Below are 26,557 nucleotides of genomic sequence, written 5' to 3'. Positions count from 1 at the left end.
TAATTTGATATCTAAACTTTTCTGTATATGTAGTAAATATTGGTAAAATTTCTAATACTGTTTGGATTCCCGCTTGCGCCGCGTGGACTTTGTGGTGGACAAACACCGTGCTCGTGGGTTTTCTCGGGGTTCTCCTGTTTCCTCCCACTTTCTTCATTCCACCATTTCACTCCTCTCATCATCACCGTCTCCTTCAGCCTAACCGTCATAACCATGGGACGTAAAACTTAAAGATTTCATTTTTTCATTTCTAATACTGTGAAGATATGTGTATTTGGATACATGGCAAAGTTTCTTATTTTGAACAACGGGACATTTTATTTTAAAAGAACATTAAAGTGAAAAGAATAACTATTCATTTTAAGTTAAAACTCCTTTCGACTTTTTTATTCTAAGTTCATTTGCCTTTGCTGTCTGTCATTTACTTCTTACGTTTGTAATTTCTCAATTAATAAAATAACAGATTGCTTACCCGTCTGCATTCCTATCATCACCTTACCTTGGTTAATCTACAAGCATGCACTTTCTTCATCGAGACGCAAATCAGAGTGAGAGCTCCTCCGTGGCTAAGCGGTTAGCGTACGCGCCTTTGGCGCGGGAGACCCGGGTTCGATTCTCGGCGGGAGCTCATGTGGTTCGGACTCCACGTTAATCAGTAGGTCCACGTCTCATATAGCCTCGCTGCTGAACGGGACGATAAACTCAACTCTGTTGCTGTTGCAAATCAGAGTGAATAACCCAGGACATGAACCCGGAAAGAAGGCCATACAAAATCAATTGAGTGACTTTTGGGAAGGGTCAGTCGACATGGAACGAGGGACGAGTTAGAATGTAAACCGCGAGCTTCATTTTGAAATTTACGATTAAAAGCCTTGCTCTGTCTTATAGAGCACCTTTGTTTCGGCTAACGCCAGATAGCCATCTACGACGATGTATTGCTTTTTGAGAAGAAGTTTTAAGTTTAACTAGAATCGCGGTCTTCGTAAAGTTGGTTTCTCAGTCCGGGTTTCGCCAACCCTTAACCTTGGTTATTTGGATGAACAGCCAGCCAAACAGAGAGATGGACGGACATCAGCCCGCTGGAGGAATCGTCGAGAAGGCAACAATCAGACCTGCAAGTAAGTGCAAGTAGGTTAACCTATCCTGGAAGCTACTCCCTTATTCCTTTTCATTCCCTTTTACATCACAGTCTGTTTCTTTTGTACGTGTTAGATTTCATTTAAATTCAACCCAGGTTGGATCCCGTACCTCATGTTTTGTTAAGTTCTATATTTACTAAATCCTGGGCGCAACTTGTCGGATCTGACATCCCCAAACACGTCATTTATTAACATATCATCTGAGCTCTCAGACCGACAAGGGGCGACTGCACATGGCGGAGATGTGGTTTTAACTTGTGTGGATGCACACATATCTGTGACTCTCGATTTTTCCCATTCAGCTGAACATAATTAAGATTTATTTTGCATTAGTTTGTTTGCCGCCCACCGTTAGAATTTAATGATATTCTATTGGTTTTACCACCCTCCCTCCACCTTCTCAATTCGTTGTGTTATTTTGTTTTATGTGCATTTTAGTTACATTATTTAGAGATATTTATTGAAAATGGTGAAAACTAACATTATGGCACAAGCTCGTCTTACGTCTCTAGATTCTATTGTGCGCCCCACATTTTTTCACTGCAAGTATGGGGAAGACGTTATTCGTTTTTTTGAGTATTTCGAATCTTACTGCGTCATTTATGAGTTCAATGCAGTAAAGAAGCGTCATTTGCTTCCATATCTATTAAGGGACGGAGCCTTAGCGTGGTTTCTAGCCTTAACTAGGACAGAAGAATTTGTGAACTTGTCGTATGTAGACATAAAGAGACGAATGATCACATTATTTGGTGGTTTTGTAGTTAAGAAGGTGACGGAACACACCATTCGTTCTAGAGATCAAAAAGAAGGGGAACCTATTATGACATACATTTATGAAAAGCTAGATCTCATACTTAGTTTCGATAAAGCCATGCCTATTCAACAACAAATTAATTTCCTTATTGAAGGGTTATTGCCTCAGTATTTTAAGCTTACATGCAACAAATCGTTTCCATCCGTTGATGCGCTATGTGAGTTTTTATTACAAGAACAGTCAGCTGAGGTAATAGTGAATTATAAGACGCTCATTAAAGCCAATTCCAAAGAACGAATCTTGCAGTTTAGTACACCGGAATTTATCGCTAAGATAGCTGATGTTTCATTGCGCGATAATTCTCATGTTTCATTTCCTCTCTAAGAACAACAGGAAAAAAAAGAAATGCTTGCACGTTTGCATTATGATATCTTATCCGCTGAGAAAGAATGCGGTACTCAACAGTCTGTAGATTCTATCTCGCCTCCTCAACAGAAATGTAACTCTTTTTCTTCTTTTCGTTCCTCTGAATGCAAAAGTGCCAATAATAATAACAATATGCATGATAGAATGGTCTCTGCGACGAATACCTCTGTTATGGTTAAGAACGAACAGAACAGGCGCAAACAGAATCATAGTACGTCTCACGTGAATAACAAAATACACTGTCCGGCCAAAGCATTAGTGTGCAATATGGCACAATTCAAGGGAAATAATAATGGTAATGTTTTCCATAGCGGAAATAGTTCAGGGAATAGTGAGAGACCTGCTTTTAAGACTCACACGATAACTACGCCTATTGTTAGGGATAGGATTCTGTCTTGCATCAAAATTACTCTTGGAAATAAAGAGTATAAAGCATTGTTGGACTCTGGGAGTCAAATTTCAATTTGCACTAGGGAGCTCCTTCCTCCGAACACTAGACTTGTTAAAAGACGTACTATTATCCGTGGCATCTCGGGTAAAGGACTTGAAACTAACACGTTAGCTGTACTGAAGTTCAAAATTGACGGCTATTCATTTACGCATACTTTTAGAATTGTAGACAAATTTGCATCTTCTGTTTTGTTGGGGAACGATTGGTTACTCCCTCAACATGTGACTATTAACCAGGATATTCACGTAGTTCATATAGTTAGGTTTGGGAAACCTACTGATCACGCGCTACCTGAAAGTCATGCTATAGGCACAGTTTCCGAACAAACAGCGAACCTTATGCAGGCGTATTTCATAACGGCGAAATCTGTTACTTTGCCTCCAAATTCCAGTGTTTCAGTACCTGTTCGTAAAATTAATGATTTAGTGGGAGTTAAAAATGTTTTGCAACCCAATGAGAAAATCTGTTCTAAAGCCGAAATCTTTGTTAATGAGTCTAGAGTGGATCCTGTTAATCCTGTCATTAGAGTAGTCAACCCAACCAACAAAAAGTTGTGTTCAGAGAAAATTCTTCATTTAGGTGAAGCCATTGACATTAGGCCGGGTGCTCATTACCCAAATGCTACAGATAGTGTTCAAAATTATGGTTTAGCCAGTATACAAGACAACAATAACTTTCCTGCTGGTTTTGATGTCAAGCGTGTGGACATTAACCCTCAACTTTCGGACGATCAGAAGCAAATGTTTTATTCTGTTATAGAAAAGTATAAGGATTGTTTTTCTTGGTCAGAGAATGATTTTGGAGTGGCCAAGGGTTACGTACATGAAATCAAAATGCTAGATAACGTCCGAGTTCACACCAATCAGTTTCCTATCCCCTTCCACTTAAAAGAAGAAGTTAAAAAACAGATTGATACTTTGCTCAAACAAAAGGTTATTAGGAGGTGTATCTCGAGTTATAACTCGCCTATTCTTCTCTGGATCTTATAGATTTTGTTTGGATTGTAGAGCGATCAATTTACACATTGCACCAGACAGTTTTCCTGTACCGTCGATAGAAGACATTCTTTCGCGTCTTAGTAAGCGTCGCTACCTGTGCTGCTCGGACTTGCTCAGTGGTTTTTATCAAGTGAAAATCGCAAAAGAATACCAACACGTCACTGCCTTTTCAATCCCAGGAGCTGGTTCATTTTGTTTTACAGCACTCCCACAAGGCCTTAACACGAGTTCCGCTGGTTTAAACAGATTAGTGAAAATGACATTGGAAGGATTAGAATCTGAACAAGTTTTCGGGTACCTTGATGATTTTTTTGGGGTGGGAACACTTTTGAGGATGTTATCAATCTCACCAAGAAGTTATTTCAACGAATTAGAGAACGTGGTCTTAAACTTGCCCCAGAAAAAACGAAATTGGCTTATTTTTCATTAACGGTTTTGGGACACGATATTTCGTACGATGGCTTGCGAATTTCCAAGAAAATAACAGACTCCATTAGTAATTATGAATATCCGAAGACGAAAAAACATGTGAAAAGTTTTCTAGGATTAGCTAGCTTTGTAAGACGATTCTTACCGAATTTTTCTGAAATTGCGGAACCTTTGAACTCTCTTCTCAGAAAGGATGTACCGTTCAAGTGGACACAAAAACAAGATGATTTTGAGAAAATTAAAGATCTTATCATAAAATCGCCATATTTGATGCATTATAATCCGAAACACCCTGTATACTTGTTCTGTGATGCCTCAACTCGTGGTCTTGCTGCCGTGCTCAAACAACCTATATCCTCTCCAGATGACCCAGAGTTAGCACCCATTGCTTATTGTAGCCGTAGCTTAAGTAAAAGCGAGAAGTCTAGACACCCTTATGAACTTGAACTTTTGAGTATCATATATGCCTTTAGATCCTTTCGTTACTTTTTACTAGGACGTCACTTTTTTTGAAAACCGATTGTAAGAGTCTTTTGTTTTTAAAGCAGACAAAAAATGTAGGCAAATTTGCTAGGTGGCTTAGTTTTATTGAACAGTATAACTTTACTGTGACACACATATCTGGGGTATCTAACATAGAAGCCGATGCACTTTCACGTTTTTCTCGTTCCCCCAGGGATATTTCTGATGAGCAACAAAATGAGGAAGACCCTCGAGTATTTTCTTCCACTGTTACAGTGTGTAACAATATGCTAAGTGACGAGCCTTCTCTCAGAGATGAACAAATGAAGGACCCGTTTTATAAGGATATTTTTGATTGGTTAGAAAACAAGGAAAAGAAAAATCCCAAAATTGAAAGACAGGCATTTTATTTCATGGTTAAAAAAGGAATTTTGTATAGAAAACAAAAAACATCTAGTGGTATGAAATTTTTAGTTGCTGTACCTGTTTCATTACGCTATAAAGTTTTTGATGCGGCTCATACTTCTGCCATTGGTTCAAGTCACGGAGGCTTTTCTAAGACATATGATCTTTTAGTGAAATCTGTGTATTTCCCTAATATGAAACAATATATTTATCAGAAATGCAAAGAATGTTTAATTTGTCAGTCCAGCGAAAATAAACCTGGTTCTGCTTATGGTACATTGCAAACGTATCCTCAAGTGCCGCCTTTCTATCGCATTTTCGTAGACATTGGAGGGGTGTACTCCTCGAGTAATATTTTGACACAAGTATTTGATTGTCGTTGCCGATGCTGCTACTCGGTATACTATTTGTGGTTCATTAGCAGATATAACAGCATCTTCTGTAAGTAGTTTTCTTTATGAAAATGTAATTTTGAAATACGGTATTTTTAAAGAATTAGTCACAGACAAAGGTCCATGTTTTACAAGTAATCTATTCAAGAAATTGTGTGCGATGATTGGAGCTAAGAGACAAAGCCCATGATAAATGGTTCCAGAGACATAAGACGGCAACGAAATTTTATGACAAACGTCATTCGAAACCCAATTTCAAAGTCGGAGACAAGGTATGGATTTTGGACAGTACCATGAAGAAAGGATCCACCACAGCTTTCAGTGGACGTTATTTTGGTCCAGGAATCATTCAGGATATTGACCACCCAAATTCCTATTTTGTTAAGTTCAAGACTGCACGAGGAAGATTCAAGGTTGATTCGATTGCAGTACAGAGATTGAAGAAGTACTACGAGAAACAGGAGAAGGAAAACGAGGAAGAGGGAAAAGAAGATGATGTTGACTTGGATATACAAGACGTTGTTGAGGATGCTACTGCGAATGCCTGCTGTGCCGACGAACAGGAAGAAAAACAGAAGAAAGAGAAAGAAAAAGAAGTACACTATGAAATTGTTTTTAATTCTGCGGTAAACATGATAGAAAGAGAAGAAGATATTCCATCTGTGAATCTTCGAGAAGTTGTGATTGCCAACCAATTACCCACTTGGGCTGAAACAGGGAAGAATTGTTCCGGTTTAAAACCGAAGTTTGGTGCCAATTCTGCAATCAACAGGAAAATCAGTGTTTTTCGAGGAGATATTGCTATGATTAAAGCTGACGCTGTTGTCAACCCCACGAATGAATTACTTATTCCATTAGGAGGAGCAGACAGAAGTATCCAAGAAGCTGCAGGAGAAGAATTTCGTAAAGATTGCGAGAAAATACGTTCTTTGAAGCCAGGACAAGTGAAGATTGCTCCAGGCTATAATCTCCCCGCTGATTATGTATTATTGACGTGTGGTCCTAGAGATGCGAACAAGAAGACTTTGGAGAATTGTTATAACAATTGTTTTGTTTTTGTATTGAAAAATCAGCTTTTAACTGTGGCTTTTCCTTGCATTGCTGCTGGTGCATTTCATTTCCCTAAGGAACCTGCTGCGAGAATTGCTTTGTTGAGTACACGAAAATTTTTAGAGGATCATGTGGACAACGTAGACCGTATTGTATTGTGTATTTTCGACAAGGAGAATTGGGATCTCTATCAGCGTCTTTTACCTGTGTATTTTCCCTTGGAAGAAGGAAAAGTAGCGGAAGCTGTTTCTCTGCAATGAAGTTTTTTTTAAAAAAAAGAGGAAAAAAAGAAGACGGTTCTCAAAGGAAGATTTGATGGATTAGGAAACATCTGTGAAGTTGGTGACGAATTTTGTTTTGACACTGGCCATGTCATTATAAAATTTGTTTTGGTTTGTTTGTATTTCTAAGTCTTGCCGGCAATAACAGTTACAACGAAGAGAAGGAGAAAAAGGAGTACTCATATAGACATCATTGTTTCTTCAGTCACTTAGAACTGTTGGTTAACTTTGTAGAACACGTTCTTTTTCCTGGTCATCTTATCAACAGCTTATAAACTGAATAAATTAGTATCTAGGCGCCAAATCAACATCTTATTGATACATTATGTTTTGCAGAAGAAAACTAGGGAGATAGACGCAACTGTGAATTGATATGTGTATGCTATGTTATGATAGTGATGAAGAAGGAATTCTTACGTTTTTTTTTTTTTTTTTTTGCATTTTTCAAGATGCATTTTATAACCCAAATGTGGATGTAAAGAAGAATGAAGTTTTTTCTTTCCCTGGATTTTTTTCTCGATTCTACGATTTGTTATTAGTTATTGGGAATATACTCAGTTTATGTATTCTATTCAAAGGAATATACACTGTTATAACCTCTTGTGTGATTTTAGTGATCTTTTTGAATGATCAATTTTTCATCGCCTGCAGTGTATATAGTAAACTTGCATATTTCATCATGAAGATGACTTGGGATTTATGTATGACGAAGATTTGTACTTATTTGTTATATATTTTGTATAATTGAAGATTTGACTTGATTCCACATTTTCCTGTGGGCATACGCGCTTTTACTTTTGTATAAAAAAGTTTTTTTTTCTTTTAGCGCATATTTAGTTAGGGATTTAGGAATATGTTTGGTGATAGTCTGTCATGTTGATTTTTTAAAGGTTTTAATAGCCAGTGCAGAGGGCCATAACTCTGCCAATACGTCGGTCATTGTGGAACTAAATTCTCCACAATTCGTTTTTATAAAACCTGAAATCAACATTCTTTTGTGTTGTTTTATCTGTTCTTTCTATGGGTAGCTAGATTAATTTTTCTTCTACCGCGTAATGATTATTTTGATTATAGAGTTACAATTTTATTGGAATTGGAGTTTTTATTTACTATATATAGATATATACGTATGGATTATAATTTAATTATTACTTTTGCATTTTCCCCCTGATTTTTCATTGATTTTTTTTTTCATTCCATTAGATTATCCTATTATTGTCCCTACTTCCATATCTTACGTGTTTTGGGCAGTCATTGACTGTATCCCCTAAATTTTGTGATGTCACTATTATATACCTGTCTACCCTACTCCTATAATCTACTTGTACTGAATGAACTTTCCAGTTATGTGATGTGTAAGGACATTGTACCTGTGATTTCCAGACATACATTTGTACTTAGTGATGCTGTGTTTACAATATCGACGTTGCTGTGCTTACGTCATTTGACATTGACTGTTCTGCTGTCAACAGTGTTAGTGTGTGAACATTTCTGCTGTACTCATCATTTCTTATCATATGATTCTTTTCAGACTATATTTGCTGCTGTGTTTTTATCATGAAGACTGAATGAAACTACAAAGATGCTTAAGCTTTTTTTAAAAACAGAAATTCTAAAAAGTTATTTTTTTGTTTGTCTCCGAAATGTTTTCATTCGGGACTTTGATTTCAGGGGGGGATGTAAAGATATGTGTATTTCGATACATGGCAAAGTTTCTTATCTTGAACAACGGGACATTTTATTTTAAAAGAACATTAAAGTGAAAAGAATAACTATTCATTTTAAGTTAAATCTCCTTTCGACTTTTTTTTCTAAGTTCAGTTTCATAGTAATTTCTCAATAAAATAACAGATTGCTTACCCGTCTGCATTCCTATCATCACCTTACCTTGGTTAATCTACAAGCATGCACTTTCTTCATCGAGACGCAAATCAGAGTGAATAACCCAGGACATGAACCCGGAAAGGCCATACAAAATCAATTGAGAGACTTTTGGGAAGGGTCAGTCGACATGGAGCGAGGGACGAGTTAGAATGTAAACCGCGAGCTTCATTTTGAAATTTACGATTGAAAGCCTTGCTCTGTCTTATAGAGCACCTTTGTTTCGGCTAACGCCAGATAGCCATCTACGACGATGTATTGCTTTTTGAGAAGAAGTTTTAAGTTTAACTAGAATCGCGGTCTTCGTAAAGTTGGTTTCTCAGTCCGGGTTTCGCCAACCCTTAACCTTGGTTATTTGGATGAACGGCCAGCCAAACAGAGAGATGGACGGACATCAGCCCGCTGGAGGAATCGTCGAGAAGGCAACAATCAGACCTGCAAGTAAGTGCAAGTAGGTTAACCTATCCTGGAAGCTACTCCCTTTTTACCCCTTTTCATTCCCTTTTACATCACAGTCTGTTTCTTTTGTACGTGTTGGATTTCATTTAAATGCAACCCAGGTTGGATCCCGTACCTCATGTTTTGTTAAGTTCTATATTTACTAAATCCTGGGCGCAACTTGTCGGATCTGACATCCCCAAACACGTCATTTATTAACACATCATCTGAGCTCTCAGACCGACAAGGGGCGACTGCACAATACTGTTTGAAGCTATGTAATTCCTATAACTTGTTACAATTATTACTCCCAGCGGCAAGTATTGTTATAATGTTATAGAAGAAAGATAAATTAAGAATTCTTTTCGAAAAATTACCACAAGTACGCCATTTTAACCAATATGTGATTTCGGCCATTTCCTTCTTACTTCTGAGATAATTTGAGATATCAAATTATTTTAAACGGCGTTGTGATCTTTAAGTCTCTTCAATACCGTATACGTAATTGTATGTGATGATTATCTGAATACATTTTCGAAATTAATAACGTTGAAAAAAGACAATTTTTAAGTTCCTTACACTTGTTTAAAATAAGTCATCTGATAACCATAGTATTCTACACTTGGGTGCTTTCGATGTGCATTGTCCCGTCCATGTCATTTGAATTATTACTGTTGGAGAGATCTTTTGAATTTGGTTTCCCGATATTGCTGGTACTGTAGTCCTTAATTTGTAACACTTTGTAATAAGTGTATCATTGAAAGTTTCGTTTGTATGTAGATTTGTGTATGTAATAACTTGACGTAGTGCCATGAAAAACTATAACTTTATGTTGTGTTCGCAATATAGTTAACCTGCTTTAATTAGAGAGTAGATCAAAGAATATTCCCTTGTCAATATTTCCACGGGATGAAATTTTAGCGTTTCGTTTTTCATAATCTTCAGGGCCACCAGAGGAAATCCATATAAGATGAAGAAACGCAAATTTCCTAGGTCTGTTCATTGGAGTTGGGATATCCTCAATACCAAAGGACAGACCTTTTGTTCCAATTATTGTGTAGTAATGAGCATGCAATCGAAGCGCCTGCCAAGAGTGAGCTTCATAATGTAATTCAAGTTTTCAGATGGTTGCTGATGTCCCTGTAATTCCAAAATCAAACATTCTCAAAACATATTATACCCCTTTCACGAACTATATTATTTATTCGTTTACCAAGGTTTCCTTTCACCACAAATACTCAGCCTTGGCATCTGTTTTCCTGTTGGTTAGTAAGGCTCTTTGAACTCTGTGCAGCGCTTGTGAACACAGCAATCACTAATAAAAGTTCCCGTCATACTGCTTAATCATTTGACGATGAATGGAGGCTGTGTTACGCCCTTCCGACTGGAGAAATTGAATTATATATGTACGTGGTTCACCCTTGCAGACACTTCGAGTGCATTGGATAAGATTTCGCACTCACTACTTCACAAACTCCTCCTTACCAGAGCACAGACTGTTGACGTGGTATTTCTCTGACGGATTAACGGAGATTGAAAAAATATAGCCCTCGTATATAATACATATTTGTTGGTTGACTTGGACTTTAGCATCCCTGTTAATTTTGAGGCTCTATGAAACGTGAACCTAGTAGAACATGGAATCCGAACCACACAACCTCCAATTGAGACATAAGTGTGTGTGTTTTAATGTACTATATTACATTTGCAACGTTAATGTGCCTCGAACTCAGGATTCAATACTAGCGTCTAAATGTAGGTGTTCAGAGTAAGGTATTCTGTAACATAGTCGATCCTGAAGCAAAGAAAATATAACAAATTTCTTAGTACGTTTCGGAGAAAAATGCGTTTTAGGGAAAATTTGAAGAAAAAGTTATTTCTCTGAAAGTGGGTATGGAATCTATATAATATCGATAATCGACAATCTTCTCTGTACTAAATAACACACTCAAATAAGAACTTATTTCATAATTTATGTATGTACAAAATTCAGAATAAGTATCCCGTGTAAGTTATTTCTTACCGTATTTTGAAAGAACTAACTGTAATATTATAGAGATTCTTCAAAATTTTGAGCACTAAGTATTGATTACAAATGAGTCAATGCTGTGATTCTGCTTACATGCTTTTTAACGCAAATTATATTTGAAAAATTGCACATTTCACAAATTTAATTTTTACTTTGTATGTATTTTTAGTTTGTTAGCCTCGTGGCTGGTGATCATGTCTTTAGTGTACAGAATTTCAGATTCCATTTGCTTTGCGATGAGTTTCCAACTAAACTGCAAGTGCATGTCTCTAAGTATGAATACATTAAGTATAGTGAAAATGTTACCAAGCAACGTATTTAATTTCGATATAGCTTACAAGAGAATGAATTAGCAATCTCGCGAATCTTAATCAGGTGAAAATAAAATAAAATAATTCTTTTAACTTAAGCTTGTATTTGCAAATTTAATTACGCTATAGCGTATAAGATATTAGCAATATTGGCGATTCCTAATCAAGTAAAAGTATCATCAAATTATTCCGTCAACTTGAACTTGTATTTGATTGATATTAATTTTTCTTATACGCTTCGTTTCAATTGGAAGTTACATAATTGGAATGCTGAAATCAAATATAATGTTAGTGTACATATATATATATATATATATATATATATATATATATAGATATAGATATAGATATATATATATTGACGACTGTAAATATTTATTTTATAATGTAAACTAGTTTACAATTTCATCGTAAAGGTAACTTAGGTAGGTTAGTTTAATTTGTCAATAATTTTGAATACACTTCCAGTGTCGCATCATCAACGCTGAACTTCATTACATCAGGAGCAGGTTACTAAACAAAGCTAGGTTAGGTGAAACAGCTTTGCTTCCTCACTAATCTTAGAGAACTAATTACAATAATTATATCTTAGCTGAAAAAGCAATCTAGTTTTATTTCCATATCTTACTTATTATGGTCTGAAGTTTGGAAATATGTCCGAGTTTACCGCGAAACAAAATTATTAAATATGTGTGGAATATCCATAACTGAAATTGTGGAAATAACATTTTTTTTAAAAAAAATAAATAATGAGCATTTAGAAGGCAACGTATTGCACGTGACTGTTTAGCATCATTAGTAAACTTCCCTTGTTAGCACTTCTACGAACTTTTTATCACTCATTTTATAACTTAATATAGTAATAATGTGCTAGTATCAAATATGCTTGTGTTAGTATAGTAAGAAATTCGGGAAAAAATTGGAAAAACTCGAATTAAACGCGTAAATGTTTACAAATCGACGTTAAAGTTTTGTGAGTAACACTTTTCTGTTTCATTATATTTGGATAACTACGCTCAAGTGATAATTCGTTCTGTTTCAAGAAATTTCGTAATTACTCATTTCCAGGCAAATCATATTATGATTAAAAATGACAAATGTTTTCCTATTAATTGTAAGTATTGTATTCAGTTTGTTTATTTCGGAACAATGCGTGGAAATGATGTGAGTCCCATAGAACAATTTCCACATCTCTATTTGGAAGTATCGCGCATCCCATAGCACAATTTCCACATCTCTATGTGGAAGTATCGCGCATTGGTCACATTTACTTGAAGTTTTGTTTGTTTAATCTCCGATATTGTTCGGTTTGCAGTCTCAGGGCTATTGATTCTGGTTTAACAATGCTTCGTTATAAGTACTGCGTTGGGAACTAGTTGCGCTCTTGTGTTATTTAACTCCGAATACGTATTTGTAAACTGAAAGTAAAGTTTTTGTTTAAAAGTTGCTGATTGATCACTCTCATTAGTTTATGTTACTAATTAGTGATACCACTTGCAAATATGTGTTGGAATAGTACATTGTTTGAATGCTTTAATTCTCTGTTTCTGTGTAAAGACGATTGACATTCTTTTAATGAAATATCATGTGGCATTTTTAGATTAGCTATCGGTAAAAAGGATCCTAGTTTTATAACTTAGTAAGGGGAGTTGAGATGAAAAGTTCAAGAAGGTTGTCGTGGTTAGTGTAGTAGCGTCAAATATTATTTAAACCATTTGGATCCGTGTTCAATGCTTAAGCAGCTGCGTATCTTTCAAGGAATGAACGTCGCAATCACTTCTCCACAGGAAATAAAACCTACCACCTTTGCTTTCTAGTAATTTGTTTAAGTAAAAAAAAAATCTATGTTAGGTAACTAGTACGCTTACCATCTTTATTTAAATTCCAGTGAATAACTTGTGAAAAGAGGGATTTTAAATTTTTAGTACAAAGTGTTGTATATTTTTAATATTAACATTTATTTGTCATTTTTTCTGAAGCTAGACGTATGAGTGTGTCAAAGTTGGCCAAAACATCCCAGGGCTGTGATTGCATTTCAGAATAATAAAGATTAAAAAATGATAGTTTCTTACTAATGAACTTATATATTTAATGTCTTTCATCTCAAATCGTTGTATGTTTGTTAAGTTTCACAGTAAAAATGGCTGCAAGTGTAGTGAATATCTTCTATAGTCCTCTTGGAAACCAATTGTTTACGGACAATTTATTACAGAGAATTTATAAGCATAAATAGGTAACGTAAATACTATGAAAGAGATAGTTTTATGTCGTATTTAGACTTACCAATTTTTTTCAGGGTACTTAAATCATCTCTTACTATATATGGCACAAATATTCATAAGACCAAACATGTATTTGGTTTTGCGAAGACTGCAAAACAACCGCTGAAAATGTTTTCCTTGAAAAAGCACACACTAGATCAGAGACATGATAATCAGAATTGTTGCCAGGAGTGTGGCAAAATTTACTCTCGCAAATCATATTTAAAACAACATATATTAGCACATAGAATTGACAAACGTCTGTCATGCAACGAATGTGGAAAACGTTTCCATCTAAAAGATGTTCTGAAAGCTCATATACTGATTCATACTGGTGAAAAACCTCACTATTGCCATCAATGTGACAAAAGGTTCTCGAGTAAATCACGTTTATCGGCGCATATGTACGTACACAGAACTGACAAACCTCTGGCATGTGACGAATGTGGAAAGCATTTCCGTCGTAAGCATATTCTCACACAACACATATTTACTCATACTGGTCAGAAACCTCACTCTTGCGTTGTATGTCACAGGCGTTTTTCTCGGAAGGGAAATTTGACACGGCATATGAACATTCACAAGCCTGAGAAACCTTATGTTTGCAATGATTGTGGAAAAAATTTCAAGGATAGATCAACTTTGGAAAGACACATGCACATCCATACAGGTGTGTCACGTCACTCCTGCAATCAGTGTGGAAAAGGGTTTACAGATAGACGTAATCTGAACGACCATATATCTCGCCACGTAGGAAAGAAAGCTTACTGTTGCTCTGAGTGTGGAAAGGATTTCTTTCGGAAATCAAGTTTAAGAAGACATACAAAAGTTCATGCAGGTGAAAAATTATTTTCTTGCAAGGAGTGTGGTAAAGAATTTATTCGCAAAGGTAGTTTGATTAGCCACACGTTAATTCATTCAGCTGTGAAACCCCATATTTGTAGAATATGTGGGGAAAGGTTTAGGCAAATTTCTACTCTTAACAGTCACATGAACACACATACATTTAAGAGAGATTATCATTGTCAAGAGTGTGGGAAAGGATTTTCTCAAAAATCATCTTTGAAGTATCATGTCCTCACTCATAGTAATGACAAACCTTTCGCGTGCAGTGAGTGTGGAAAGCTGTTTAGGATTAAATCATGTTTAGACAACCATGCTTTGATTCACTCGGGCGTGAAAACACACCACTGTGAAACGTGTGGTAAAGGTTTCACGGGAAAACCATCTTTAAGGTTTCATATGTTCAAACATACCGGTCAGGAACCTTTCTGTTGCGAGAAGTGTGGGAAGAGATTCGCCCGGAAATCTCATTTCGCAGTTCATGTACATAGACATACAAGTGAAAAATAAATTTTTGCGAGAAATGTGGCAATGAATTTGAGTGCGTACAAGAATAGAGATGTATGTTCTCGAAAAGGAGAAAAATCTCCCATGTAGTAAGCAGCTAAAAGATTGAAGCACAACCCACCTCCACATTATATCATTAGTACGTCAAAGCGATTATCATAAAAATAATATATATAGCACACAGACTATATAACATGTCGTACATCTTAAAGACCATCTAAAGGTTGTTTTAATTTCAGCACTTCTGCGGTACGAATTCAAGTCTCCAAGCAAAAAGGCAAATGCTTGCCACTTGTGAAAAGAATAGTTAGGACGAAATCCTATTAGTGCAAAGAATGTTCCGAAGTATTTGAGAAATTTCAAGTGCTACTTCTCACAGTTTCTACAAATGAGAAATATTCCTTTTTCTTATGAAAGTGATCATTTTGTTAATAAATATTAACTTGGTAAATTTTGATTATCATGTAAGGCACATCATTCTAGCGAGTAGTGTAAAATTTATGAAAATTTGTTACATTCATATGAAAAATTTTAACTCAAAAGAATAAACAAAATATTTTGAAGGTTATATAATTTAAAAGTCAATCTAACCTGATAGTTTGATATTTGTAATTTTTTCCACAAACATATGAAATGAAATACTAGATTAAACTGTATGCTATACTATTTTTGTTGATGTGAGAGAGGTCTGTTACTTTAAAGAAAATGAGAAGTTCATTTCGCAATCGATGTAGAAATCTATTTGTTTCAAATATTTTGCGAATTTTATTTCTACGACAAGTAGGAAAGCAACATCTACATAGTATGTTACTAAAAATACTTAAGTTAACATCCGAAAAACTCAATGTTGCCGTGGTTATGCAAATTAGTTTCTTTTCATAGTTTTGTGACAACCTTATTGAATGTAAAATTATACATTGGCTTGTGGTTTCGAAACTTGGTGCATACTAAAAGTGACAAGACATATCTAGGGAAAAATGAAAATTGCTACTTTTTGAATGAAAGAGAAGAACATTATTCTTGGTAAAAGTGGCAAAAATAAGTCTTCCATTAAAACAAGTAAGATCTTCCATCACTTACAAGTGCTTCTACTTTTGAAAAGGACATTATAACAAAGATCATGACAACGTAAAATTAGAAAGTACACTTGACAAATCACATCTTGAAAGAACTGTTCATTGATTTTCTTGAAAATGTGAAAAAAAAAACTGGAAAAGAATTCAATTAACATTGATTACAATTGTGTTACACAGAAGTTACAATTAGTGTATTTTCAAGACTGTGAAAATAATTTGTTTCTAAAAAAAGTTAAATATTTGTATAGAATTACTAGGGAACATCTTTACTGATATCCCCTTAACACTTTCAGTTCTACTGTAGTTCCGGAACGACAGGCTGTAAACTTACCTTAAATCCGAGTGTCGTTCGGGAACAACACGTCCATTTAAAATTTAAAATACCAACCAGAAATGAATTTTGTATACTCTTTTATTCGAGAAAGTAATTTTGAGTGCTTTGTAAATTATCTATTGGCGAACCTGATCCAAGAATGCCTTTCAGTCATTGTAGAAAGAGAACTAAAGGTATATCATTATCATTCATAAACTTTAGTATTATTACTTTGCAATAAACAAAGTTACTATTTGCAATGATTTTTCAAATAGCTCTTGTTCGGAAACGTATCTTCTAGTAGATTGGTACTTTTTCTTTTATTTCTGAAAGTCTCAACCATTTAGAGTAAAAACTTAAGAAGATATGATTTTTAAAAGTAACCCTTATTTTCTCCAGGACACAGGACTTTGTCAATTTAAATAACCCTAGGATTGAAAGTGTTAAAAGCACTTGTTTATCGAAAGAGATAGGGAAAGATAAATAGGTATACAAATAATGTAATATGTTCACTATTTGACATGGTTATTTCTTCAAATGTTGATTTGAATGTTATTTTAAAAGGTATTGTTTTCTACATAAGGCATATAGCTTTCAAACTATCTCAATTTTTTATGCGCTAATTTCGTAAGTATTTGTTATTCGTTTCTGTATGTTCTAGAGAAAGTTTATATATATTCCAAACAGATCTAAATGTTAAATTGTTAACAATTTTCCGAAATGAATAAGTAAATAGAATTACTTTAGGATCTTAGTATCATTGTTTCTGCAAAAATATAAATCTGCAAAAACTTTGATATTCCATCGCTTCCAAAAAAATACAAATGTATAATTTTTTTGCGTACCTAAATTGTTTAAAAAATTAATATATGATAGAAACTTGTCTTTCATGTGAAGCAAAACGTACCTAATAGTTCAATTTATAATGGAATTATAATCTATCTATTAAAATACTACAATAGTAATTAAAAGCGCCTGAGCTCGAACCTATAACTTCAGCTCTCAAATCTTTCATTTACGGTTATGTGTGACTTCACGTTTAACAGAGACAAACATTTTAAGTATGTGTACTTTAAATAGTCTAAATTAGTTAACTATATCTTTTTCATAAAGTTTATGATATAAAATTATTGTTCAAAGCCTTTGTATTTTAATAAGCCTTCTCTAAAATCAATGCATGTGAATTGTGCTTCCATCTTTCGAGTTCTTTTAAACTATATGTTGAGGACGTTTACAATTCTAGGGAAGATGTTTCTTGTTGCACAACACAAAAATTTTCCTTTCCATATCGTAATGGTCTACGATGCTCGCATTGAAATGTAAATGAGAGCAATTGCGTTTTATCCTAAGCCTTTTAAAAATAATTGGTCAGGTATTTCGTGCTTTTTAATTGCACGTGTATTTCTCGAGATATTTGCTTTATTATCAATCCCAGGTTGCGTTGGAGGATATTTATCTTTTTCTCAATACAGCGCCATCTATGCAGATAATGAAAAGAACTTCAAGTAAAATTTGCGTATTTTCGATCGCAAAATTCGAATCTGAAAGAAAAATAGGGAGTTCCCATTTCAAAATTTCAAGTTGGCCCCTAGGGCTCTATGATGGGACCCCTGGGGGCACTTGTTTACAGAATTATATAAGCCCCTGACATGGGTACATTCTTACGTAACTAGATTTGTCACATTTTTTGTTATTTCGGAAATATTTCTAGTCGCAAAGTTAGGGGGCGTACATACGATGATATTCGTTCTTTTGCGATTACAGCACCATCTATTAGAATAACGAAAAGTGCTTCAAGTAAAAGTTGCTTAGTTTTGATCGCAGAATCAGAATCTGTAATAAAAATAGGGGTTTCGATGTGAAATTTTGAAGTTTGCCCCTTTGGCCCTGTGATGGGACCCCTGGGGGCACTTGTTTACAGAAATTTTATAAGCCCCTGACATGTGCATATTCTTACATAACTAAATTTGTCACATTTTTTGTTATTTCAGAAATATTTCAGGTTGCAAAGTTAGGGGACGTACGTACGATGAGATTCGTTCTTGTTTTACTTTTACAACGCTATCTATTAGAATAACGACAAAGTGCTTGAAGTAAAAATTGCTTAGTTTTGATCGCAAAATCAGAATCTGCGATAAAAGTTGGGGGTTTCTATTTGAAATATTGAAGTTGATTCCTGGGGCCCTATGATGGGACGTATGTGTGCACTTGTTGTTTACTGAATTTTATATGCCGTTGATATGTGTACATTTTTGCTAACTAGATTTGTCAATTTTTCTTGTCATTTCGGAAAACTACGTCTAGTAGAGTAGCTAGAACAGCACCACGAAGTTGCCCAACACCTGTTAAAAGAACAAATCGTAAAGAGAGTGTTTTTGTGCAGGAGTGGAGCGAAACGTTTGCTGATAAAATAACAAAAAGGGATCTTTGGATACTTGTACTCATAATACTTCTTGTTTCTATGATACACAAAATTATGCACAGACACTTGAAAAAGATATGCGGATACCAGAAACAACCATGAGAAGATAATAGTCGGGGGACTTATATGAGGGATTATATAGACAAGTTTACTTACTTCAAATAACTATACATATCTGTGTATCAGATAATATAGTGATAGATTATGTCGTATAAGTAGAGGGTTATATTTAACAAACTCAAAGCTGTGTGCTAAGTTTGGAACTATTAACAGTAGTCCTACCTGCAAATCAATTAAAAGTATCGATGGATCATTTGGGTACCCCCAATGAAAATTTTGAGGCTCTAACAAAGCCTGAGCTCCTATGTTCCGGCGCTGCTGATTGATACGTAACGTTACTTCGAAAGAGGAAATTGTCTGATTTCATTATTCGTTAAATGACTTTTGAAAATGCTAAATATTGTTATGCAGTAATTTATTTGCAAATATTAAAAATGCAAAATTCGATAACAGTTAAACGAGTTGAACTTATATGTACTAAAGGTTTTTCCCCTTAGGTTGCAAATATAACTGAGGGTTCGTGATTTGTTTAATATTTTTTGCAAATTTACACATCGAGACACAAGGAGAAAAGGGGAGAATATAGTGTCAATAAACAACAATTTAAAAATGCACGAAATTAACGGTTAATATCAAATATAGAGGTTGTTCAGCCTACTATTGGCCGATTTCGTTCCTTCCCCCTCCCGGGCAGAATGGACTCACCCGACCTGGCTCGTGACGTCCTGCAGTGTTGTGCAGTGGCTTTCGGAGAATGGAGGTGTTTTTCTGCGAGGACGATAATGACGCACAAAACAAGACTATTGTTGTGAGTGTTGTGTTAAATTTGTTTGAAGGCTATGTTGCGGCTCTTTATGACGCCCACTTTAGTGTTTCTGTCATTAGAAAACAGTGCAAGAAGAATGGTTGCAACATCAGTTCAAGTGGAATAAAAATGTTATTAAAAAGTACAAGGGCAACGAAGCTCCACCATTTGGATCACCAACGAAGTTGCCTAGGACGCAGGAATGCACCAAGGCCATCTACACCATCCAGAGGAAACTTCGCAAAATGGCAATGCAAGAAAATCCGCGAACACAAAGGTGTATAGCTAATCGTCTTGACGTGTCTTTGGGGACTGTGAGTCGGACGTTACACCACCAACTCAAGCTGGAAAAAGTCATGAAAGCTCGTGGCGATCTTCTCACGGATGCCTACCAAAAGGAACGAAAGTGTAACGCCCGGAAGATGTACGAACGGCATCTGGCAAAACAAAGGTGGATGTACGTCGTAACGCTCGATGAAGCATGGATTTATCTTTCCGACTGCGGCAAACCGAGAGTAATCATGTACCAAGAGAAAGGCGCCAAGAACTTCAGAAGGTGGGTCCGTGTCTCTAAAGAATCCTTCCCTAAATGGTTCATGGTCGTTACTGGCTACTGTTACCGAGGTAAACTGAAGATTCGTAGGGTGGCGAAGAACTGCAAAATAAATTCACAGTATTTCAGGAGCAGATCATGCGGTCGTTCTCGAGCATGATATTCCAAAAATGTACGGAAATGATGGCAATCTGGTGCGCATTCACATGGACAAGGCCTCATCACATACCTCACGATCGTCCCCCGCATTCTATAGGGAGATGGAGGAGGCAAGTGGTATACAGGTGATACCTTTCAATGAGGTATCTGTTAAATCTCCAGATGCAAGTCCTATGGACTATTGTGGATTTGGATTGCTGAAGCGGGCTTTGGGAAAACGGCGTTGACAACTATGGAAGGACTTTGGAAAGATGTGCAAAGGGAATGGGACAAGATTCCCCTCTCAGTTCTTCAGAGAAGCCTATTGCAGTGGAAATTACGCTGTCGGGCTATTGTTAGCAATCAAGAGAAACATATCGAGCATTTACGGACCTGGCGCCATGGATTCTCCTAAATTTTTAGGTAAGTCGAAATTGGCCAAATGTAGACTGAACAACCTCTGTAGAAACATTAACAGAATTAACCCTGTAACTTGTTTCCTCCATTCATTTTTCTTCCTTTATTTTCAGGATTACATCATCACAATTTCTCCATTGGAGTTTTTGGGGGGCGCGGTGGCTCAGTGGTAGAGCGTTCACCTCCGGTGCTTGGGGTCCCTGGTTCGATCCCAGCTCGCGCCGTGTGGACTTTGTGGTGGACAAACACCGTGCTCGTGGGTTTTCTCGGGGTTATCCCGTTTCCTCCCACTTTCTTCATTCCACCATTTCACTCATTTCTCATTATCACCGTCTCCTTTAGCCTAACCGGCATAACCGTGGGACGTTAAACTTAGATTTCATTTCATTTTTTCCATTGGAGTTTATCTTTCATTTAGCAGCATCCAACTGGAGCTCACCTTTGAAGTGAAATATTTTAAAAATTATGTAAAGGATGAAAAGGATCGAACCCGGACCGCGGGATTAAGGAAACAACAACGCTAACCTCTCATCTAAAGCGTTACTTCTTAGGCTCGCTTAAATATAGAACCTTTTCTGTTTGCTCAAAACAGTAGCTTGTTAATAGATTGATTGAACATTGAAGATGGAAAAATTTCCGGAAAAACGGTAAACGGAAAATGTGATTTCCGGAAACCGGAAACTTTTTCCGGAAATGGCCATCCCTAGTTCGGACCTAAGTTGGGTTTTATCATATCGCATTAACGGTAGAACTTAGAGGAGAAGGAGAGGAGGGGATAAACCTATAAAAATAAATGAAACTTAATAACTCTTGAACCACCCGATGGATTTCGATCAAACTTTCAACATAGAAAAGGTTCGGGACTGGGATGTTTTCGTTATTTCACTTTTACGATGGGAACCTAGGGGAGGGGAGGGGGAGATATATATGTAAAAAGAATAAAAGTAACCGTCTTTGTAACTTCATCACGTTTTAACCACAGGACCGGTCTTAATCAAATTTTCAATATGAATGAAGTTTGGGCCTGGGGTGGTGGCGTAGCTAAGGGACAGGGGGACATCTGTCCCCGGGCGCAGATATATCATCTAATTGCCATTCCAATTAATCTCTGATTGGCATATAATCTGCTCTTAAACACACTACGTTGTTAAAAGCTGCTACTTTTGTATTGAAAATGTAACAAAATGATAACTAGAGGTTTGTTGTCAAGCCTGAATTGATATTTCTGAGCAACAGTTGTTCCTCTCAACTTCTTATAAAAAAATATTGAGGATATTCTTCATAAGGACCGATGCATTCTTTTGGTGTGAAATGATGTTACTTCATGAAAAAAAGATTTTTGACTTGGCAATATTGAGTTTTTTTCGTTCCAGCTGTTCTTCGTATACATCCATAAGTACTGAGGAGTGAGGAAAGGGTCGATAGAACTTTCGCGAGAAAGGATTGTTAAGACTGATACTTCAAATGTAGAATTAACTTTAAAAATATTGTTAATTAGCTAAAAAAAAAAAAAAAAAAAGTTGGGAATTCCTCTTTTTTTGAATTCTACTTGGATGGAATATTAAAGGTAAGAATCAGTATAGTATCTCTTGTCACTTGTGTGTGAGAGAGGAAAGATTAATATTGAATATCATGACATTAACAAATATGATTATTTTTAGTACGATTCTAATTATAACTACATTCGTTTTTCGGTTAGAAAAAAATATAAGACAAGTCAGTTACTCGGAAAAACCAAGTGTCTCCGATCAGGTGCCGAGCAACCGGGACAGGCCGGTCATGTTAATGTTGCGGAGAGGCGGACTGGGAGTACAAGGGCCCACCCGGAGAATTATGCTTAAGGGCTTTGATGAATACCGAGTTGGTCTGGTATGTGGATTGCCCTTTTAGCCTCTTTTTATTCTTTCTATTTTACTTCGTTTTATTTTTTAGGGGGAGGGCGATTTTTCGAGTAGTTTAGAGGCCTCCACGCGGACTAATCCGGCCCTGGCCATGGGTAACGTCTTCCACTTGTTAGTTCTATTAAAGTAAATTGCTTTGTAGCTGACATCGCACAAACTTAAATAAATGAATGAAAGATATAAAAAAAACATATATAAAGTTCACCTTTATAACTTGAAAAGTTGGTAGAGAAAGCAGTTTTCGCTACTTTGGATCACTTTCAACTGCGACAAGTGCATTATTTTCTGCTTCTTTACGTTTCTGATATCCGGATGTTCTTTCTTTCGCTTTTTTGTGTTAATCGTGTATCTTTTCTTGTTTAAATCATCTTCAGTTTTAAAAAACCAAATTCGCCAAATGAAACAGTTATACGCTTAGAGTATCGCATATAGAACATTTTCAATGAACTTATAAAGACGAATAAGTGTTTACCTATTGATATAACTTCTTATATTGACACATATAAGAGAACATACAGAAAAGTTATACAAGCAGCAAAACTGCTTCATGACGATAATGAAATTTGAAACTCAACAAACAAAATGAAAGCTGCCTGGTGATTAATCAACGCGAATATGAAAAAGATACAAACTAATGAGATAAGACAATTATCTCATAATAACATAAGAAATGAGCCTAAGCGAATGGCAGAGGTATTTAATCATCATTTTCTTCAAGTTGGTTCGTCCTACATTGTATCTCATGCGCCTCTTTCTTCAACGTCAGCAACAAACTCAGACAACTGAAGTATGTTCTTTAGATCAGTTACAGCTAGTGGACTGCTATCTCTTCTAAAAAAATCTTTCGGATTGAAGATCCGCAAGTATAGATGAAATCTCATCGTTCACTTTTAAAAACAGTATTCATCTTTCTTTGCAGCCATTGTGTTATGTAATAAACTACTTATTTGGAAGTATCATATTTCCTGATAAATTAAAGATGGAGCTCCTCCGTGGCTAAGCGGTTAGCGTACGCGCCTTTGGCGCGGGAGACCCGGGTTCGATTCCCGGCGGGAGCTCATGTGGTTCGGATTCTACGTTAATCAGTAGGTCCACGTCTCACATAGCCTCGCTGCTGAAAGGGACGCTAAACTGAAATTCAACTCAACAACAAACTAAAGATGACGAAATTTATATACCGCTTCACAAAAAGGGCAATAGTGATGATGTAAAAAATTACCGGCCGATATCTGTTCTCTCTGTATTTTCGAAAGTTTTTGAATACGCTGCACTGTCACGATTAAATACTTTCTGCTGTCCCACAGTACTATCTCGCCGCTTCAACACGGTTTTCGAAAATCTAAATAAACAGAAACTGGTTTTGGATTTTTTGTGAGTCTCCAACACATTAAATGGTAAGGAGTATGCAATAGGCTTATTCATACATTTTTCTAAAGCTATCGATAACGTGAATCACGAGGCCTTACAACAAAAATTTTACAATTATGGGATAAGGGAGTCTACAACTGGTTTTCTTCATGTTTGTTAAACAGAAAACAGCTTCTTCAAATTTCGAGAACTCAAAACGGTCGACTTACAAGGTACGAGTCATCCCTTGGTATTATTACCTAGGGTGTTCCTCAAGGGTCTATTTTAGGCCCTATACTTTTCTTAATTTATATAAACGACTTACATCAATTTCTGGACTCCCGTGATATATAGTCTTATATGCAGATGATGTAGTGAAAGGAAGTACAATGTCGCAAATAGAAAATAAGTTTAAACTAACTGTTGAAAGATTGACAACGTGGGCATTCAGTAACAACTTAGAGATAAACGTAGACAAATGTAAGGTACTATATTTTCATCTTTCACCCAGACTGCTGAAAACTCCATCAATAAAGAACAATTCTCTACTTTTGTTACTCCTCTTTAGTAAAATTCGTGGGTTAATTATACAAGATAGACTTGTCTGTGAAGAACATATTTTCAGCTTAACCCTGCAACCCTCGCGCGGGGTAAATATGACCCCAGAGGGATATTTTTTGTTTGGCTCTCCTAGACAGTTGGCAATTCTAGCTGTCTGTTCCTACTAGCTGTCTGTTGTATTGCCTACTTCAAGACCAACAATTAGTTAGTTGTTTACTGCAAAATTTTTCGTACACAAAAAATACGTTTAATATAAAGTGGGGTCACTGTGACCCCACGCGAGGGTTGTTGATACCTAACACCGCGCGAGTGGTGCAGGGTTAAATAATAAACTATTCAGTCTAAATTTTGTTTTACATAGACTATAAGGCACCGTTTCTCGACATACTTTGTTTTTATTATATTATGGTAAGATATATTCACTTCTCAGTTTTAGAGTCATTTTTGGGGTAGCATCGCACCTTGCCCTATCCACTTTCCGCATACAGAAAAAAGCCACACGTATTATTTTTTAACTTGAAACCAATATAATCTTGTAGATAAATATTTCAACTCCATAGAATTCTGACGCTCCCATCTCTGTACATATACAAAAGCATTATCTTTACTAAGACTAATTGGCATTCCTTTACAGTTACATCTTCTGTACATTCACAAGGCAAGCTACGGATGTTTATGACTCGCAACAAAATTACAGTTCAACTAGAAATAGTGTGTACTCTATGTGTACAAGATTGTATAATCACTCACCCCAGCATTTTAAAAATATTAAGAACATAAAGGTGTTTAAGAATGAGGTACTAAAAAGTCTTGTAGATAAAGCTTATTATAGTGTTTCTGAATATCTAGAGTGTAATTCTTAAACTAAGTATATATTTAGATGTATTCTTTGCTACTACTATTTTATAATCGATTGTCATCTAATTTTCTTTTAGTGTTTTATTTTACTTTTTACTATTATCTTTGTAATTTGATGTATTATTTTCTGACGTGTCTTATGTACTTGCTCTTCTGCAACCTTTATGTACAGAAAGGATGAAAATAAATTAAACTAAACTAATCCTTACTACAGTTTTGGCCTTAAAAATATGCAACTCTTTGCGTGCTGTACGTTCTAACCGTTAGCAATGATTCGTAAACCTAGCGAAATTGAACTGAAACTCTACTAGAATACTCCGAATAGTGTTTACTTAGCTATAATGGAGTTTATTTTTTTTAATGCTTTTCAATTCTACCTTAAAAAAGAACAAGTTCAGGTACGTCCGTGAACTTGGCCCCCCCCACTTCGAGCACTAACGATAAAATTAGTATCAATCGTTAGTGCTTCTTAGTGCAACAACCCCTAACGTTAGTGCTTAATTAGTGTAAGAGCTACAAGGAAAAAACTTTGGGGGGCCAAGTTCACGCTGCCCCCCACTTCAAGCACTAACGAAATAACTAGTGTCATTCGTTAGTGCATCGTTAGTGCTTCCTAGTGCACCAACCCGTGACGTTAGTGCTTCATTAGTGTAGGCTCTAGAGCCAAAACAATGGTACACGCTGGCCCCCCCACTTCAAGCAATAAGGAAAGGAATAGTGCCGTTCGTTAGTGCTTCTAGAAAATACTAAAAGTTTCGTTAGTGCTTCACTATTAGTGTAGATATAGCCAATTATAAGTCACGAAACTCCCATAAGAAATGCATGGAGAATTTTTCAATGGGTCAAATTACCGCCAAATTCAAAAGCACTATTGACCTCTGCTAGTGCAATCGTTAGTGCATCGTTAGTGCTTCTTACTGCAAAAACCGCTAACGTTAATGCTTCATTAGTGTAAGAGTTATAAATAAAAAACTTTTGGGGTGGCCAAGTTCACGCTGCCCCCCCACTTCAAGCATTAACGATAAAATTAGTACCATTCGTTAGTGCAC

At 36.0% G+C, this 26,557-nt stretch overlaps 2 protein-coding genes across 2 annotated transcripts in view; both read left to right on the top strand.

Annotated features, from left to right (window-relative positions):
• Positions 1-25,701, top strand: part of LOC145678913 (uncharacterized) — a 43,207-nt gene extending 17,506 nt beyond the window's left edge. Inside the window, exon 3 of the mRNA XM_081749522.1 lies at positions 13,743-25,701. Coding sequence (XP_081605648.1) covers positions 13,743-15,060 — 1,318 coding nt within the window. The 3' untranslated portion in view covers positions 15,061-25,701. The remainder of the gene's footprint in view (positions 1-13,742) is intronic.
• LOC145678914 (uncharacterized) overlaps positions 1-26,557 on the top strand; it is a 107,216-nt gene that overhangs the window by 17,391 nt on the left and 63,268 nt on the right. The gene's annotated exons all lie outside the window — the stretch shown is intronic.

This window comes from Thermobia domestica, chromosome 2, assembly GCF_964235325.1.
Source record: "Thermobia domestica chromosome 2, izTheDome1.hap1.1, whole genome shotgun sequence".
Lineage (NCBI taxonomy): Eukaryota > Metazoa > Arthropoda > Insecta > Zygentoma > Lepismatidae > Thermobia > Thermobia domestica.
This window is presented reverse-complemented; position numbering and strand designations above follow the sequence as displayed.